Consider the following 20740-nt stretch of genomic DNA (forward strand, 5'->3'; position numbering starts at 1 on the left):
GGCTCGTACAGCGTGTTGTTGTTAGCGCGAAGACTGAGTGTTTACCATTGATTTACTGTGAGCCCAGGCACGCAAATGACTTAATGTACTGTTATTTGGAGGCGTGGACCGTCACCTAATAAGTGTATTGTCATGGGAACATGTTTGCCAAGGGCTCGTGATCAGCCAGTAAGCGAGATTTACCCTATGCTGTCATCGTGGAGACACGAGCAATTGGATATGAACTCTATCCTTTTGTCATCAGTGGGAAATCCAAACGCGAGTTCCTAGGGGTGAGGGAACAGAATCCTGTCCTTGCCCAGGTTGTGATCAGTGTTGCCTGGGAATACCTCAGAGCGACAATCGACGTGGCAGCTAAAGACTAGAGCGCATTTCAACTGTGAGTCAACGCTATGCGGGAGTCATTGGCAGCAGCATCAAAGTTATTGATTACAGGAAAGTGGCGTATGGCGTTATTTGAAGCCAAACTGCACCGCCGGATTAAAATAAGGACAAGTTAAACTGTTTAATTACATTGGGGTCTCTCTGATACATTTACGGTGTGACTTTGAACTGAGCACCTAGAGAATTGTGATGGGTCTTTAAGTATTGAATCTACGCCAGGGTTGTGTGTGTATTTCGGGTGAGATGTCCCTTAGCAAAGTGGAGAACTTGGTGTTCCCTGCCATACTTTTTGTTTTTTGGTTGTCATGCTGATTTTGCTGCCACAGTATGTGTTTATTTAGTTCCAGTGAGTGATTTTGTGAGTTGAATGTTTTTAAATATGTGTTGCATGCAATGGGAGTGTGCAGTTGAGGGCATCTATATTACCTTGGTCCTGCCAATATGCATGAGTGTGCAGTAGCGGGTGCGTTAATTGTATGTCCCTGGTTAGGTGAGTGTGCACGGCAGGGAGGCAAGTGGTGAAGGTTTTGTTATTTGACCTGCCTGAATCATTTACAGGGTTGAACCACTTTTAGGACTTATGTAAGGCAGAGTCCTGTACGGCTCTGTTGTGTTTCCATTAGCCCTGTTGTAGTTTTATTATTTTTCTAAGGGAAGGAGATGTGTTATTACCCGCTGTTAGTTGTAATGCATCTTCTCCTTAGATTCTCTGTTTCCTGCTGCTCAGCCAATGTGTGATGTCATGGAATGTTGATGAGTGCCTGGAGGAGGGTCAGTTAGAGTGGGCTGAGCAGTGAGGATGCTGCTCCTGGTGGGGTATTTACTATGTAACTTGTAACGTAAGCTATAACTTTTTCAATAAACCTGCAGCTTTTAATCTACATGAACTGCCTACCTGACTCCTTCCTATAAGAGGATATCTTTCAGTTACGACACTACGCTTATTTGGCTGCTTTTGACGAAGAGGAGGTTACACAAATGTAAAAAAAATCAAACACCGCAAGGTCACCTTCTTCTACAATCTCAGATAAGCCGTTACTTCTATTGTTGAATGAGAAAGTTCATTGAAAGTTAATATGATTACATGTGCTAAGTTTAAATGTAGGCGAGGCTTTGCGATACATTTCACCTTGTGAAACACAAGAACCTCATTCATGATATATATACACAGCGTATCATTGACAGACTGCTTATTCAATGGGAGCTGGGACTGAGTGAGTGGAAAATAAACGCCTCTGCTCTGGCACTGATGTATTTATTTTGTCTCATTTCTTGTATTTATTTCCAGCACTTTTTAATCTGCCTTTATTCTCACATTTTCATTACGTTCCCTCTCACCACCCACCAGGTAGCATTGAAGTGGTGACAAAGATGTGTTTCATATATTCTAGAAGGAATTAGTGCGCTTGGTTTGCACTACTTGTGTGATACGCATAGGTGCACACTGTGCGCCTGGATCTAGTCAGACTGTACCTAGGTGCCTTTTATCGTTTGGTCAGTTAAGGTAATAAACCTGAAAGTAAGGACCAAAGTGCCAGCAAGCGTAAGAAGCTGATGGTGAAAATAGCTCATGATATGTTACGCACTCAGACTCATCCAGTGGAGGAGCTGTATGACTGACGTTTTATTCTGCATCTCAGTGGAGGTCTTTTTGTAATGACATTCCTTGCAAGTGTATGTGTGTTTATTGTAAGCCCTGGTTCTTATTTCAGACCTACCACTTCAGCATAAATGAGCAATTACTGCAATAATCAGCAAAATCTCTTTGTATTAAGAGCATGTTTTATTAGAACACTTAAAACACCAAAGTTTTAACAAGTATGAACCCGCATCAAAACTTTACAAAGTTTGCATACTTGGAAGACGTCTTTGGATACACCTGCTAATTTAAAAACTGTTTAGAATGCTACTTATTGCCATTTAGCTTTGACTTCCTATTTGTTCTGGCCTGACTTGACAGCGAAGCTGTCGCCAGACAATGATGTGAGCGTCACTAGAGAGGGACTTTGGCTCCGTCCACATGTTGGGAACCAGGAGTAGATGTTTTGATTGGGAAGGAGTTGTGTGCTTCCACAAAAATGTACATGCCCTCCACACAGCTGAGATCCTTTTGTTTATTTGTCCATCTGCCAGAGGTTGAACTTTCAGGGGCACACACATTACTTTGTAATGCTATCAAAGTTTCTAAGATAACTAGATAATTGATGTTGTTTTTCTTTGGCTGCAGCACAGATGGTAGGAAAGCAGTCATTAACCTACATAGGTTTTTAGGCCTGGCTTGATAGTGCAACTGTCTCCTGACCTTTTACCTTACACCAATATTATTCTATATTTCTTTGCTTCCACACAAATACATATCTATTTCCATGCTATGTACTTGGAATTCTCCACATTACCATACAACATGCCAGGCCGATTGGCATTGCCAATGCTTGTTATAATAAAGGTGGCATCACACTGTGAAATAGCAGCAATAATTCTTAATCAAAAGTATGAAATTAAAGCACTCAATGCAAATTAAACGTAATAATACCTAATAGCAATTGAGCTTCCTTCCTATCTAGCAATCACTCATTCGGTCTTTCTTAGAATATTGTACAGTAGATACGTAAATGTATACCAAGCTGTAAAGCATTATCCCATAATTTCCAGCAGAACGACTCTCCTTTTAAAGAGACAGACTATATACTGAGTCGACTTGCTTCGTGAAAACATAGTAAGGACTCTTCTACTGGAAGACATGACCTGCACCAGACAAACCCTGTGGGGAAAATGTAGAGGCCATTTTGGTATGATAATAAACTCTGTAATCAACATAAAATTCTACAATTTGAGAGAGGACTGTTTTTTCAAAATCTTAATTGACTTTAAAAGTTTTTAATGTACACTTTACTCAACGCTTACTGTCTCTTTTGAGGACCTGTTTGAAAAACATTAGCAACATCATTACCACTATGGTGCAGAACACATGGCTCAGTATTGCTCACCCTCAGGGCCAGAAGTTGACGTGCATCGGCATTAGTGCCCTTGACTACAGAGGGCCTACCAACAGGTAAGCACGTCCCCGAGTCCCTTACGTCGGGTCTAACCCACACAACCTAATGGAGTATGGTGTGAAGGGAGCTGTTGTGCTTTCAGAGGAGCTAATTTGTAGCTTTACTTCACTGCCCCTTATGCGAACATGACTGTGAAAGGGCTAAATGCTGTCAGTCAGTTTTACTGACTCTCTAATCATCCAATGATTTTCCTATGGGCTGTTTTAAAAATGTGACTGACGCTGTGAATAAATCAAAAGTTAAAAAGGGCTTAGCCCATGCCTTACTCTATATATACTGCTTGTCGGAGGTCTCAATGTGTGACCGGCGCTTGAGCAATGGCTGAAGGGTGGTGAAACAAAAACCCCTTCTGTATGCAATATATATCAATTTAGTGTATAGTATTCATTACATAAGTCTGGAGAGACAGCTAATGCGATCTCTAGCCCCAGACCTTATAAATGATGTTTAGTGAGTGATTTGAATATCTTTTAATAATTAATCTGTTGAAATTAGGATATGTGATTTCCAGAAGGATGGACATGCAAGAAAAAGCATACATAGAGACATAAAGGACATTTGTGAGTCAGAGAACCCACTCCACATTTACTGCATTTGTAGATTTTGCCTGTTTACAATTGTTGACAGAAAAGTTGCTAGTGTAATGATCAGATCTACTAATATCACTTATTGATTTCAGTTCTCATTCTAGATTTGCCAATATTGAGCTCAAGTAGATTTTCATTCTTATACTGTAGTTATTTAGGTACATTGTATAAACAAAGGTGGGCAAGTTGCTTTTCTACCCTGGGGAAGGATGACGGGGAACCATCTCAAATGTATATACTTGTTGAGCATGTCTTCTTGGTCGTTACTATTCCATGTTGTTTAGAAATGGAGAATATTTCAGCATTGATTTTAACAGTGAAGAGATTTGTCTTAGAATGTTTTTAAAAGATATATTTATTTTAACCTAGATTCTTTGTTTTAGGTTCCTTGTGGTCTTTAGTTGGAGCAATGCTTTATGCTGTCTATATTGTAATGATTAAGAGGAAAGTAGACCGAGAAGATAAGCTGGACATACCAATGTTCTTTGGTAAGAATAATAGTCTTGTAAATGTATTTCCTGTATCTCAAAGAAGTGTTTTTGTGTTGCATTCATATCAATGCAAGTCCAAAAGTATGTCAAACTGATCACATCACAAATCTTGCATCAAAATCAAATGAACTAGTTCAGAAATTATAATATCTGAACAAAAAATGGAGCGAAATTCCACACCTATCCGTCTTAAGAGTATTTTGATGTGAAATAAATGGTCTAAACAAAATATATGGGATTGCGTTCTTTCCTCTCCGAGGTTGTATGCCTAAAGTAAAAACTCCCGTAAACCTTTTCTTTTCAGAAAGGAAATAATAACTAGCATTTGCAATGCAATAGGTCTCGCATTTGCAAGAGTTTGAGGTATTGGCATTGTAAATGGCAATGCCTTTTCTTTATGTGTTTTGAAATCCTGCAAGCGGTGTGTACACACGTAATTTGTCCTTATAGTCGTTGCTTATGAGAAGCAAGGCTGGCAGTAACTGCGCCTCTTTTGCTGGCACCCTTGCTTCTGGCAAGCAAGTACTATAAGCAAAAAACTGCATGTTTACTCACCGCTTACAGGTTTTCAAAACATTTAAATAAAAGGCATTGTTATTTATAATGCCAATAGCTCAAACTCTCGCAGATTGCGAGACCGATTGCATTGCAAATGCTTGTACTATCTCACCACTAAGTGTTGCCCTGTCCCACACTTTTGTAATGCAGTTGTACCCAGCATTCTAAAAAAGTGGCTCTTGATTAGTGGAACTAAGACTCAAAATGCTCTCTTTACTGGATTGATTATTTATATTGTATTGGTATTAATGAACTACTTTCATTAAGATTACGTACCAAATAAAAGTTTAAAGTTCGAACGACAAAACAATAAAAAAGAGAAAGAACCCTAGTAAGGTCCTGGAACCACTGTGATATATAAAAATGATAAAGTACCGCCATAAATTACAGAAGCAACAACATAAAATCCAAAACAATGAACTTTTTTTTGTGAATCCACAGTAAATGATTCTTTATATTGCTGTCTTCCAGTCTTCAGTGCATCAGGACAGCTGACCCATATCACCGGGTGAGGACTCACTTAAACGATCAAACCAAGCAAAGGTTCCCTAAATATAAGTTTCTTCCAAACATTTCATACATCAAATACCTTACATTCTGCAGCCAAATTCACAAACGTTTCGTGGAGAGCCAACAAATTGTAAGGGAAATTCTCATCTAAATCAAGCAAAGCAGGGCAGGGGTAACTCTAAGCAAACTGGACCAGTGAATACAGAAATTCAACCCCTCTGTCGGCATTTAGAAATGTACGGTTGAGGCCGGGATTGAGGCTTTCCTGAGAGGCAGCTGCAAAGGGGAAGAGGCCCCTCCTTGAGGAAAACTATTTGTTTGAGGCAAATGAGCTGCAGATTACACACTGTGCATAGATGGCCCCCTAGTGTTGGGCCCGGATGTTTGCAGTTTGTTTTTGTCCTGGAAAGTCTTTGGAAGTCACGGGATAGGTGACTCCTTCTTTGGATCATACTGCGCATGGGCATCGGCTTCATCCCCAGATTTGTTTTTTTCCGCCTCCGGGCTTGGATGTGTTTCCTCCTCTCCGCGTTGGAACCGATTTCCTTCGGTGGGCAATCATCACAACTTCATCGATATCGTTTCGAACGCATTTCCAGTCGGCGCTAATCTCCAATTCCAAAGTCTTCGTTTCCGGTCGTTGACAAAGGTCTTCGGGCCCACCTAGGCCTCGACTCGCAGCTCATGGAAAGGACGCCATTTAAAACGTGTCTTCAATGTGGGTCAAAGTTTCCCCACACCGATCTACATGAGGTGTGTAACCTTTGCCTCTCACCGGGGCACGAGGCCAGAGACTGTTCGGCTTGTGCCTCTTTCTGCTCCAAGAAGACGATTCGGGACCGATGAGCTCGAAGAACAATGGCTCGCTCGTCAGCTTCGATCCCAGACGACATCTTCCAAGAAGGCGTCGACATCCCAGAACAGGAGCAAGAACACAGAGTCTACAGCAACTCCGAGGCAGAAGATTCCGAAGTCAAGGACATCACTCCGGCACAGAGGGTCGTAAGTAAGAACGTCGACCCTGCCTCCACACCTTCCAAAAAGGCTTTGGTCACACCCTCGCCCTCGGGTGCACACCGAGACACTGCTTCCCATGCCCCGCCTTCGAGCTCGGCAAAGAAGCCTACCAAGCCTTCAGGCGACTCCCACTCGAGTCAGCCTGCCTCAGGTGCCAGTGAATACCAACAGCCACCGAAAAAGACACCATCTTCTTCCTCCACACCGGCAACTAAACACTCGGCGACGAAAACTAGTGCACCCTCCTCGGCACCGAAACCACACTCGGCCGACTCCCATGCTTTGGAGTCGAAAATACCCTCGGAGCCGAAAAAACATTCGGACCTGAAAAAACCATCGGAGCTGGAAAAACATCGAAGCCGACAAAACCTTCGGAGCCAAAAAACTTCATTGGAACCGAAAAAAACATCAGAACCAAAAAAGGCTCCATCGGCTAAAGACACTGTCCAACAACAAGTTCCAAAGCCGAAAGATGCTCAAACATCGACGCCAAAAGATCGCCCTCCAGCAGAGGAATTATTTCATCCAGACCCTGCACAAAAGAATTTAGTATAAGATCCAAAGACTGGTCGACTAACTCTAAGTTCTAAAAAACTACCATTGGACACGCCTACACCTGCTCCTCATCCTAAAAAGGACATTGCAACCTCTCCTCTAAGAATACCTTCTCCTCTTCCTCCCTCTCCTCTTCCTCATATACCCTCACCGCCTACTCCCCTGCCACATCACTCCCCTACACCAGATGATGATAACAAGGATGACACCTCTAATGACACAGAAGGTGGTGCAGATAGTGAGCCTCCAGATCCTTCTAGTCCTCCAGGCTCACCTGACCCATGGGATGGTCATAGCACCCTAGACGTCCCTAATGTGTCCCTCAAGACGACATATATCCCTCTAGGCGTTCCCCACCAGAAGACACTATGGGGTTTCATCAACTAGTACAAAGGGCTGCACAATACCATGGGGTCGACCTACATACTGAACCCCCCGTAGACGAAGACTTCCTAATGGATACCTTTGACAACGCACAGAGATCCACGTCAATTTTACCCATGCTTAAAGGGGTTATTAAGCATGCTCCAGAAGCCTTCAAAGACCCAGTGAGAGCTCGAATCATTAACCCACGATTGGGAAAAAATATAAAGCTGCCCCTTCAGATCCAGTCTACATTAAAGGGCCTTCACCATTAGAGTGCCTTGTAGTATCTAATGCACGCAAGAGAGCAAATTCGCAAACATCAGACGAAGCTCCTCCACCAGATCGAGTCTAAGCTCCTTGACGCGTTAGGTAAAAGAACCACGTCACAGGCAGAAAACATATGGCGTATTGCCAATACCCAAGCATTATTAGCAAGATACGACAGGGCACATTATGATGAATTAGAATCAATAATGCAGTACCTACCCGACAAATATAAAACCAGGGCAAATGAGCTTATACAAGAGGGTAAACACATCACAAATACCTCTATTTGTTGTGCACTAGATGCATCAGACACTGCCTCAAGGGCAATGAATACCAGTGTCCTATTATGTAGACACGCTTGGCTACTCATCTCAGGGTTCAAGCCTGAAGTACAAAGTGCCATACTCAACCAACATTTTGGTGAGCAACACTTATTTGGGGCAATTATGTACACGTATCCCTTGAAAAAATGAAAAAAGATACGGACACAGCCAAATCTATGGGAGCCTTGCAGTCGCAAGCTCCCAGTCACTCCTTTCGCTGCTCATCTTACAGAGGCACCAACAGGGGATACTCTTCAGACAGCCCCCCAACTTCGTACAAAGCCCCCACACAATCCACCTTTAGTAGGTGCTACGAAAGAGGCGGTTACCGAGGTAACCACAATAAGGGCAGTGGCAAAACAAACAACTCCCGCTCTGCCTCCACCCCTGCCCAATGACTTCCCTCCCCTTCCCCCACCACATTCCACTCCAGTCAGGGGAAGGCTACAACAATACCTGCCAGCCTGGACAAACATCACATCAGACAGGTGGGTGCAGCAAATAATTCAGTCAGGTTACTGTCTAGAACTAACATCTACCCACCCAAACAGTGTCCAATGTCACAAGAACATTTGATACTGCTCAGACAAGAGGTAATAGCCCTTCTCAAGAAAAATGCAATAGAATTAGTTCCACTGCATCAGAAAAACAGAGGAGAGTACTCCCTGTACTTTCTAATTCCAACGAAGGACCTATTTTAGACCTCAGACCCTTAAAACCTGTACATACAATCAGACCACTTTCATATGGTCACACTCCAGCAGGTCCATCCTCTGCTGTTACAAAACGACTTCCTTGCCACTATAGATCTCAAGGACGCCTAATTCCACATTCCTATCCACAGAGCGCACAGAAAGTACCTCAGATTTGTGCTAGACGGTCAGCACTATCAATTCAAAGTACTCCCATTCGGAGTCACAACAGCGCCAAGGGTGTTTACCAAATGCCTAGCAGTAGTAGCAGCACACCTAAGAAGACAGCACATTCATGTCTTCCCATATCTAGACGACTGGCTCATAAAAGCCAGCTCATACACACAGTGTGTACAAAACACTCACACCACTATTCAACTACTGCACAACCTGGGCTTCACAGTAAACCACACCAAGTCTCATCTGCAACCATCCCATGTACAACAATATCTCGGTGCCACAATAAACACCGAATTAGCACTAGCTTATCCTTCTCCCGCCAGGATAACAAGTGTACAAACTCTTCTAACGAAATTCCAACCACAACACTCCCTTCCAGCTCGAGTGTTCATGCAACTCATAGGAATGATGGCATTTTGCATATTCATAGTACCTCATGCAAGACTACAAATGCGTCCACTTCAGGAGTGTTTAGCACGTCCATGGAACCAGGCTCAAGGTTAATTAACAGACCTAGTGTTGGTAGACAGTCGGACACATCGCTCTTGGCAATGGTGGAACACCAAAAACCTTTCCAAGGGCTGACCTTTCCTAGAGCCAGTTCATCAAATAGTCATGACAGCGGACGTATCACTCTCCGGCTGGGGAGCTCTCCTACTGCATCACACCATGCAAGGCAGGTGGACACCACAACAAAAGTTACTCCACATCAACCACTTGGAGTTACTAGCTATATTTCTAGCCCTAAAAGCATTCCAAAAGCAAGTATCAAACAAGGCAGTCTTAGTTCACACAGACAATATGACAGCCATGTACTACACAAACAAACAAGGGGGGGGGCACACTCTCTGCAGCTCTCTCAGTTAGCACAGCCGATATGGAGATTGTCTATACCGCTAAACATCTTTCTCTTAGCCCAACATGTTCCAGTAGTACAAAACACCATAGCAGATCTGCTAAGTCGGCAGACACAGCAGATCCACCAGTGGGAACTTCATCCACAAGTTGGTCAACCGTTCTTTCAACTGTGGGGACAACCTCAGATAGACCTCTTCGCCACCCAAGAAAACGCAAAATGCCCAAACTTCGCCGCAGATATCCACACCCGCGTTCCTAAGGCAATGGGATATGGATGAACTGGTCCGGCAAATTTCCGTACGCCTTTCCACCTCTCCCACTAATTCCGCTAGTGGTACGCACACTACAACAACATTCCCTGACACTCATTCTAGTGGCTCCAACTTGGGCCAGACAACCGTGGTACACCACACTGCTACAACTTTCTGTGGTACTATACCAAAAACTTTACCTGTCTCCACACCTACTAACGCAGAACCATGTAGAGATCAGACACCCGGACCCAGCTCAGATCAACCTAGCGATCTGGCTCCTGAAGTCATAGAGTTTGGTTACCTCAACCTCCCTCTGACTGTATGAATGTTATTAAAGGGGCTAGACGTCCCAATACTAGAGCATGCTGTGCAGCTAAGTGGAAACGATTTGTAATATACTGTCAAAACAACCAAATCAATCCCTTAGATGTGTCTATTCAACGCATCATAGGATACTTACTACACCTCCAAAGATGTAACTTGGCATACAAGTCTATTAGACTGCACCTTGCTGCCATTGCAGCATACTTACAAAATAGACAACATCTATCACTCTTTAGAGTACCCGCCATAAAAGCTTTTATGGAGGGCCTCAAAAGTATAATTCCACACAGAACACCACCTTCACCAGTGTGGAATTTAAAAATTGTTCTCACACGGTTAATGGGACCTCCCTTTGAACCATTACATAAATGTGAACTGCAATTCCTAACGCGGAAAGTAGCTTTGCTTGTAGCTATTACTTCTCTAAAAAGAGTTAGTGAACTACAAGCATTCACCATTCCAGAACCTTTTCTACAAATGCACCATAATAAAGTGGTTCTTCGTACTAATCCTAAATTCCTCCCAAAAGCCACCTCAGTCAATCTGTAGAGCTGCCTGAATTCTACTCGCAGCCACAGCCAGTTGCAGAAAGAGCTCTTCATACCTTAGATATCAATAGAGCATTGCTTTACTAAATCAAAAGGACACAAACTTTTCGCAAAACAAAAAGTCTTGTGTCTTTTTCCCCACCACTTAAGGGTAACCCCATATCAAAATCTGGGATAGCTAGGTGGATTGTCAAATGCATACAAATTTGCTACCACAAAGCTAAACGTACGTTATCTATTCCCCCTCAAGCCCATTCTACAAGGAAAATTGGGGCTTCAATGGCATTTTTAGGGAACATTCCTTTAGATGACGTTTGTAAAGCAGCTACATGGTCTACACCGCACACATTCGCAAAACATTGTTGTGTAGATGTGCAAACCAAACAACAAGCTACTGTGGGCCAGGCTGTACTCAAAACACTGTTTCAAACCACTGCAACAGATACTGGTGGTCGCCGCTAAATGTGGGTACTGCTATACAATCTATGCACAGTGTGTAATCTGCAGCTCATATGCCTCGAACGGAAAATACTACTTACCAGTATGCATCCGTTCTTGGCATGTAGGCCTGCAGAGTTACACACTCCCACCTGCCTCCCCGGCTACCTTTATCTGTCCCAGTACTATCCTAATTAGATACAGCTTACATGGACATCCTTACTTCCTTGCAAACTCCATCACTTCCCTAATGGCGAGAAACAATCTGGGGATGGAGCCGATGCCCATGCGCAGAATGATCCAAAGGAGGAGTCACCTATCCCGTGACTTCCAAAGACTTTCCAGGACAAAACCAAACTGCAAACATCCGGGCCCAACACTAGGTGGCCATCTATGCACAGTGTGTAACTGCTGCTCTACATGCCAAGAACAGATGCATACTGGTAAGTAGCATTTTCCTTCTCTTGGAGAAAGAAAAAAATTAAGAATTAAATGTGCTAATGTAATTTTGTGTTGCCTTTCCCTATGCGACATATTAAATCCTTTCAAAATTCCATATACTGGAATATTAAGTAAGCCTGGAAAAATCATACTATTGTCAAAAAGTGAAAAACGTTAGAAATGTCTTAAATGGAACAAAATAAAATAAAAAGTGTGCGCATGTTTAAAAATACATACCGCAGCAAATCAGAGCAAGTAAAAGAAAAACGCAGTTGCTCTGCTTCGTAGCTGTATGTTTTTTTAACATGCACACTTTTATTGCGATATATATTTTAAACGTGTACACACTTTATTTTATCATAAAATACCACTGTAGGAGAAATGAGGCTGCTACACTGCAGTGTTTATGGAGCCAGACGAGGCAGCCGTAACCATCCAGCTGGCAGGCACTGCTCTCAAAAGAAGTCTGTTCAGCCGGCTGCCCCCCTGCCACCAAATCGAAAGTCTCCTCCAGGGCGAAAAAAACAAACAAACCATGGGCTGCTGTTTTTAAACCGACAGAAACCAGATACCGCAGTGGTCAGCATCCCTTGTCTGCGGTAAGACAATAGCGTGGCTTATGCACACACTGGATCGTCTTGTGAGCGTCCGGTCTCTTGATGAGTAGAACAAGCATTGGTCAATGCAAGAAAATATGCTACAGCCAATAGAACTGGAGGAAAAGTAAGTGGCAACACAGGAAACAATGAAAAGCCAGGAAAGAGAGGGGCCGGATGTAAACCCTTTGCAGGCCATACCTAAAAAAACAAGCCAATCCCCCTTAAAAGGAAGCCCAAACAAAGCAAATATCCTACTAGAAAAAACCCCAACTAACGGTGGAGATTGAAAAGTGCAAAAAGCCGATTAATTCAATTAAATTCAATACTTTATTTCGGTCTTCTTTAGACCATAAAAGCACATAGTAAAAAAATACATCACATTAAATTTTAAGATTATCATCACAGCAATTAAACAATCTTGACAATTAAGCCGAATAACGGAGATGGGGGAATAGTTTCCACAATTCATTATTAGTTAGCAGATAAAATCATTTATATAAAATATACAATAAATATTTATATTAATTGAAAAATATACGGGGGAATTAAAATTGGATCAATATTCCATTGAAATTTCAAGTATTACTATTCAATCGGTCATCACTACTGGGTTACTCCAATACAATGTTATAAAAATAGACAAACGTCATTTTGAAATAAAAATTAAGTGGACTTATTACCTCCTATAAGAGTATAAATCAAGCACTACTGCAATTACAATTTTATGCCATTTTTGGCTCTATGGAACATTACATTCGTAAAAAACCTAGACACACAAAAAACTACCAATCGTGTGGTGTTTGATCGTAAAATCCGTTCTGCCTGCCTACAGTGCCTTAATTTGAGGGCGTTGCATAAAGGTTTGATCCATCTTTCCCTCGGATATTGATATGCCGGACAGAAAAATAAAATGTGCATAACATTTTCCTTGACAGAAGTAACATTTTTGCAGAAACCACATTTGTCAAAATCTTTATCTTGTGCATTACTACCCCATTTGGATTTCTTATCATTAGTCTGCAAGACCCCATATCTAAATTTGAGGTATAATGATTTTGCCACCGAAGGGTTAACCTCATCCAAGAAAGTTTCAAATTTAGGAATGTCTTTAAACTGAAGAAACCTTGTAGTTATAGGTCCTAAACTAATATGCTGGAGCAATGTGTTATATAAATAGTTCCAGAATGAACATTTTGCTACAGGATTTTGTTAATTCTTGTGGGTTTTCCCAATAGTTTGATAATCCTATTTTTTAAACCAGGTGGCAATATGTTTAAACCATCGGATATCTTTTAGAATACCAAACGGCATTATCTCTTGTAACCCCGATCCGTAGTGGACAAGCTCGTCCGTAGTCCAGATTCTTATCCAGTACATAAGGGGACGTAACGCAGCAAGACTATCAGTGCGCTGTAGATTAATGTCTAGGAAAACCGGTACCAATGGAGTTCTATTAGGTAAAGATAGTAACCTTCGTACAAAATTGTTTTCATCCACTTCAAAATTGCGCTTGCAGTGTGGGCCCCAAAGTTCTGCCCCATAAAGGGCTGCTGACTGGGCCTTGAATTTAAAAACCTCTATAGCGGGAGATACCGCCTTGGAGGTACTCCCTCTATGTTTCTTTATAATAGGCATGGGGTTTTGGAGCAAAACTAATTTAGTTTTTTCCAATTGAGGTTTCCATGACATTTTAGAATCCAGCGTAATACCTAAATAATTAAAACTGTTCACATACTCTAGTCTTTCAAATACAAGCAACAGAGCAGGAGCCGGGGAGGCAGCAGTAAAAAGGCAGCAGTAACACAACTGTGGCATTAAGAGGGGGTGGGAAGAAGAAAGCTATATTTGAATATAAGCAGCTAGGGCGCTGAAGCAAAACGCAGACAATTAGTAACAGAATAGGAAACCAAGAAAAAAATAGTCCTCCAAAGAACAGATAAAGAACTATAGCGGAATGAGGCTGTACCAAGTCCCTACTCTGTGGGAGGAACAGAAGAGTGAAAGGAGGGACAAAGAGGCAGGACGGACCACTAGCAAGCAAGGATTTTTAAAGGACATTGACATAGGCAGATCAAAAGCAATGGTAAGAAAGGGGGTGGACTTAAAGCCCACTGACTGATTACAGCAGATCTCGAAGAGACAGCGCATCTGCTGTCTAGCTCGACCTAAAAAGGGCCTGGGCAACAATGTTGTTGAGTACTGCTTGTGGGAGGGTTCAGTGTATGAGTGGCACTCCAACTTGAGCAGTGGCTGAAGGGGGCGGAACTAAAGCCCTCTGTATGTATGTGATATATATTATTATTGTGTATATTGTTCATTACATAAGTCTGGAGAGACAGATAAATCTTTCTCTAGCCCCAAACCTAAAAAATCATAGTCTTAAGTGAGTGCTTGGATACACTGGTCAGTACATTAATTGAAAGAGCTATGAGTGACTAATGTTGCTGTTCACAAGAGATGTGATTTCCAGAATGATGGTCAAGCAAGAAAAATGATACACAGAGAGTCCGTATTCTTTACCGGTCTGCTGTCAGTTTTACCGCCCGGGGACACTTCTGCAAGGGCTGTGAAGATGTCCGATCCCTGCTATTCGCGCCAGGGAGGACTTCATTTACCGTCAGCCAGGGTCGGTGGCCTGGGGCATTTCAACAATTGTACCGGTCTTCAAGAAGGGGGACCGTAATAGCACCTTGTGCTATAGACTGATCTCCTTCCTTGATTCTGTGGTAAAGGTCGTTGGTGGGGTAATCTTGAAAAGATTAGCCTCCTGGGCGGAGGAAAACACGATAATCGCAGACATTCAAAACGGGTTCCGCTCAGGGCATTCCACTGTAGCCCAATGCCTTAATCTATACTTGATCCTGGGGAAGTACACAATCGCCCGTCAGGGTACGCTCTACATGGCCTTCATGGATTTATCCTCCGCTTTTGACTGTGTCAATTGGGGTAAATTGTGGTAATCCATGAGGACCATGGGGGTGGAGGATAACTCGGTTGGATTCCTCGAGGATCTGCATTGGGTTACTAAGGCTAACATCAGATATGCCGAGGATCTCCGTGTCTCCAGGGACTTTAACATCGAGAGGGGTGTACAGCAGGGCTGCATTTTGGCCCCGTTTTTATTTAATTTATATATAAATGACTTACACAAGACGCTGGTAAAAACAGGGGCTGACTTTCCTTATGTGGGTCGTCGGGGTTTGCCCGTCTTGCTTTACGCGGACGACGCTGTCCTTATTGCTAGAACAGCAAAGGGCTTGCAGACCCTTCTTGACACCTTTTGGAGCTTTATGGCGGACCACGACCTAGAAATTAATAACTCTAAATCTTACATCATGCAGGTCGGGATGCGCCCGAAGGAGGAGTATCCATTTAAAGTGGGTAACGAAAAGTTGCCCCTGACAACGACATTTTCTTATTTGGGTGTCGTGCTGAATGATAAATTGAATTGGGGGCCTCTTATCCAGCGGACTAAGGGGGAGGTGACAAGGGCCAATACAGCAATTTTCAACTTTGCCACCAAAATGGGTAAGCGCCCAGTGGCGGCAATGTTGAAGTTATATCAGTCAAAAAGTATAGCCATTGTGAGTTATGGGAGTGGATTATGGGGCTATGCTGCAACGGCTGCCATACAGGTGGTGGCGAACAATTTTTTAAAAAGCCTCCTTGAAGTGCCAAGGGGCACTTCCAACCTGATGGTCCACGAAGAAGTGGGTTTGCCTTATATCAGTGATAATTTTGCTATGCACCCCCTGTTGCTCTGGCTCAATTGCTGGTTGGATGATGATCAAGCGCTTAACCATCAGATTCTAAAGGATGTTCTAAGTCTGGATTTCATGCTACGAATTCCATGGCTAAAATATATTAAGGGCTGTTTTAATGAGTTGGGGCGGCCTGATTTAATTTTAAAACCTGATCTTATTACCAGAGAGGATGTGGGTTATGTCAAGAAGACCTTTATGACAATTAAAAAGCTGGATAGAGATCACATTGAACTGGGAAAACACAGTGTTCGTAAATATGTGATGCTCAAAACCATTCCCTCTATGGAACCGTATCTTTTGTGGCCTTTATCTACACACAACCGTTTTTTATTGGTCAGATTTTGTTTGGATTACTTTCATTTGCTTTTGGCTGTCCTAAAGGGAGCTGTAGGGGACAGGTGCTAGCACCCTGTGGCTGCGACAGAGTGTCTCCACAGGATTTGCTGCACTTTGTTTTTTTGTAATTTTTATATTGTTCCTCGTAGATACTTTTTAATTCCACTTTTAAAGAAGCTGAATTTTATTCAGGTACTCTCTGCCCTATTTTATCTACAATTGTTGAAACCGGATTGTATATCATTTGTAGTAGGCTTTTTAAAGTCTGCCTTGCGATCCAGAATCTGTATGGAGAACTGATAGTCATTTTATGGCCCGATATCCCAATGTTATCATCTTTGTATTTTGTATAATGTCTGCTGGTGCCCTATTTATCCTCCATAATTTTGTGTCAGATGTAGATATTTGAACCCTACTGTATTCTAGTTAATCAATTTATTACTTTTGGATGTTATGAATTGTATTTTGTGCCCTGTTCACTCTCTATAATCATGTGTCAGATGTAGATATTCTAACCTCACTGTATTCTATCGGATTAATTAATATTTTTTAGCGATATGAAGTGTATTTTAAAAATTGTGTTATGACGTTGCACAACTTTTATGGCTTTTTCTTATAAAGCCGAATAAAGTATTTTGATGATGATGATGATACACGGAGAGATATGTGAGCCAGAGCACGTACTTCAGATTTACTGCATTTGTAGATTGTGCTTTTTTTCCCCAGGAGGGTAGTGGGTATTTTGAAATGGGTTGTTTTAAAAGGTAAGAAAAATTACTTATTATTATTATTATTACGTATTTTTTCACATGTGAAGAGTTTTTTTCTTTAATTTTAAACATCCCAAAATCCTGCATATATGCTGAAATATTCTTTTTACCATCCTATGGTGTGCAAATGTAAACACTCATTTGCTTGATGGCGGATCAAACTCTTCAGAGCATGACTAGGTTCTTCACCAGTGTAAGGGACCAGTACCGGAAAGCAGCCGTTTAAGGGCTGCATTCCCAGCTAAGTCCTTTTAGCCATGCCTCTAACACATCAATGTAGTGTCTTAATGGCTTCCTGCCACACTACAGAGTTTTCAATGCCCTGAATGCTAGGAGCACGCCCTCCACGTCAAGAAGGACCTCAACATCACAAATACCGTGATGTCAAGTGGAACCGTAACATTTTGAAGGCCTAATGTGAAGAGGGTCCTTGGCATTAAGAAGATTATTTACCCTTGGATTCTGGCGGAGACCCTTTAAGCTCTCTGGGCTTTGGGATGTGTGGAGAAAGCATCACAGGCCCACGTGGCCAAGATGTGCAGTCTGTGAAACAGTAAAGGTATCGGATCCTACATCTGACCAACCCGGATCTCAACAATAGGAAAAACAGAACAAGGTGGCTGGACAGGATTATTCGTGAAACAATTCCCCAGACACACAGTCAATCTGTACCATGTGACCCCTGGATTTAATTTTCCAAACAAGTTTATTTTTCTTTTTTACATTTATCAGCAATTTTTTAAAACACAAGCACAAACAAAACCACTGTCAATTCAAAAGGTTCATATATACAGTATCTACAAATGCACACATTTACAAATTTACAACAAAGAATCAAACAAAAAATTGGTTAGACACACCAAAAGACAATCACATATGTATAATAATTCAAATAAATTGCAATTATATACAGTGCAGAGATTAGTCCATAAGCAAACAAACGGGCACCAGTCCTAGAGATTGAAAAAACCAAGTGACAGGCGGGGTTGAGATCGAAAACAAGCCTGCCTGTCAACGAAAGCCTGTGGTGTAATGTTAAATAGGGTTGCGAGGCTAGGATACAGAGTGGTGGTATGATTTACATCCTAGCGGCACCCTTTGTTGTAGCCACAGGGTGGTATTGTCGACGCGTTTCGAACCTAAGTATTCAAGGTTCTCTTCAGGACAGGGACTGGGAAACAGATTCTGCAAAAAAGTACAGAATTTGGTGTCAGACGTACATTAACGTACTGTAGAATGCCTACTCAGACTCCGTGAGAAGTAGAAAATATTTACCTGCACGCTGGCACAAAGATTGCCGTGGCGTAGGTATATCGTGTTCACACCTAGAAGACATATGTAAAGGTGCTCAGTGCACGGGGATTAAAAGGGTCGCACTAGGAAAGGCAAACGGTCTGTCCTAAGTATGAATCATACCTGCAATAGGCGCAGAGCAGTTCTTAAGGCGTGGTGTCAGGCTTCAGAAGCGTGCGGGTATCAGGGCGGCTCACATTATTTTTGCGCGTGTAGGTCTAAATGGATGATACAAAATCATGTATGGAATATGTATCTCTCTAGGCATGGGTGCACAGCACAACACCCCCCCAAAACGCCAAAATCGAATTGCGCGAGGTTCCTACCTGGCTATGCAGACCACGGGGAGGGAAGCGGCCGGTCACTGGCCTCAGTTCAGGCCGGCAGTTAAAATTGGCCCGCTGAAAAAAGAGAAATCCTTTGTGAGCGCCAGGGTCAAAAGGCAGCAGCGGAGCTGGTTACAAACCGCTGCGCATAGCAATGCTTACTTTTCTGAATGAAGTAATCAAGCCACAGTAAGGTCCGTGTTCCTCACTCTCTCCCAGGGACAAGCTGTCTGTAGGTGGAGCGCCGGGACACCAGTAGGTATTTTGAATCAAGTTCACAGTAACAGGGGGTGTGGTCAAAAAATGGAGTGAAGCCCCTAAGGAATGCTGGGATCTGTAGTTACAAACCGCTGCGCATAGCAATGCTTACTTTTCTGAATGAAGTAATCAAGCCACAGTAAGGTCCGTGTTCCTCACTCTCTCCCAGGGACAAGCTGTCTGTAGGTGGAGCGCCGGGACACCAGTAGGTATTTTGAATCAAGTTCACAGTAACAGGGGGTGTGGTCAAAAAACGGAGTGAAGCCCCTAAGGAATGCTGGGATCTGTAGTTATGAGAACACTGAAGACTAGCATGTCGGCTGATATTGTACATGGAAGCCTGCCAAAAGCCTCGCAATTTCATAATTCTACAGGCGTGCAGTTTGTAGATGGGGCGCCTGGACACCAGTAGGTAATTTGGATCCGGTTCACAGTAACAGTGATGCCCCTGAGGAATGCTGGGATCTGTAGTTTTGAGGAAACTGAAGACTAGCATTTCGGCTGATATTATGCTTGGAGGCCTGCCAGAAGCATCGCCATTTCGTAATTCAACTGCTTGCTCAACTGATTTACATGACATTCCTCCCCGCACGTGGGCATATTTACAAGGTCAATACAATGAGCCACATTTACACAATAGCACTCTATTTCATCATATCCCTTGTTTTCCCCAACGTGATGCATATACATATACTCATCGAAACGCGACATTCCTCCCCGCGCATGGGCATATTTACAAGGCCACTCTAAAAAAGACATTTTCATCAGTCTAAATGAGCAATATTTACACAATATCACTACACGTCCTCATACACGTTGTTTTCACTACAGTAGTACATGCCAATATACCCGTCTAGCACATAAAAATTCTGAATTCATTGTACAGTTCAGAGTTCTGAACAGCAATAATTGCATTGCAACCATAGACACCGCCATGACTCAAAATACAAGGTGACTCAATACTAGACCTTATGCGACTCAATGGATATTGTTAAAAAAGTGAGTAAGAAATAGAAAATAAGTACACAGCGAAAGTTATGGTAGTGCAGCACAGCCAAACTGGACAACATCAGAGGCGGATTCATAAATTGACAGTTTCAGACATCTCGTTCAATCCAGAATTGGATGTATCGAACTTCAGGATGAGATACGCCTCTTTTTGGGAAAGGCGAAGGTCAGGATCTCCACTGCCACCCCTGATCACCGCCAGGACAGTCCATCTTATATCCTGGCTGGAATGTTTCTGTTGCAAGAAATGAGAGACAAGAGGAGCAGTCAAGATCTTGTTATTGATCCGTGAGCGGTGTTGAATAATTCTTTGGCGGACCTCCTGCGTGGTTTTACCAATGTACAGTTTTTTACACGGACACTGGATGGCATACACAGTGTATTTTGTCTTACAGTTCGTGTGTTCATTGTGTCGCCAGAACTTTTTGCCATCTGTAAACAGGGAACCTTCTATTGTTAGGTTACAGACCGAGCATGTCCCGCACTTCCGATGGCCCAAAACTGGATTGGCTCCAAAAATCGTACCTTGTGAATCCT

The 20740-nt window shown here is 42.6% G+C and overlaps 1 protein-coding gene across 2 annotated transcripts in view; it reads left to right on the forward strand.

Moving 5' to 3' along the window:
* SLC35F5 (solute carrier family 35 member F5) overlaps positions 1-20740 on the forward strand; it is a 786684-nt gene that overhangs the window by 458902 nt on the left and 307042 nt on the right. For both annotated transcript variants that reach the window (XM_078682012.1, XM_078682011.1), the window contains one exon: positions 4411-4515. In XM_078682012.1, coding sequence (XP_078538138.1) covers positions 4411-4515 — 105 coding nt within the window. The remainder of the gene's footprint in view (positions 1-4410; positions 4516-20740) is intronic.

This window comes from Lissotriton helveticus, chromosome 3_1, assembly GCF_964261635.1.
Source record: "Lissotriton helveticus chromosome 3_1, aLisHel1.1, whole genome shotgun sequence".
Taxonomy (NCBI): domain Eukaryota; kingdom Metazoa; phylum Chordata; class Amphibia; order Caudata; family Salamandridae; genus Lissotriton; species Lissotriton helveticus.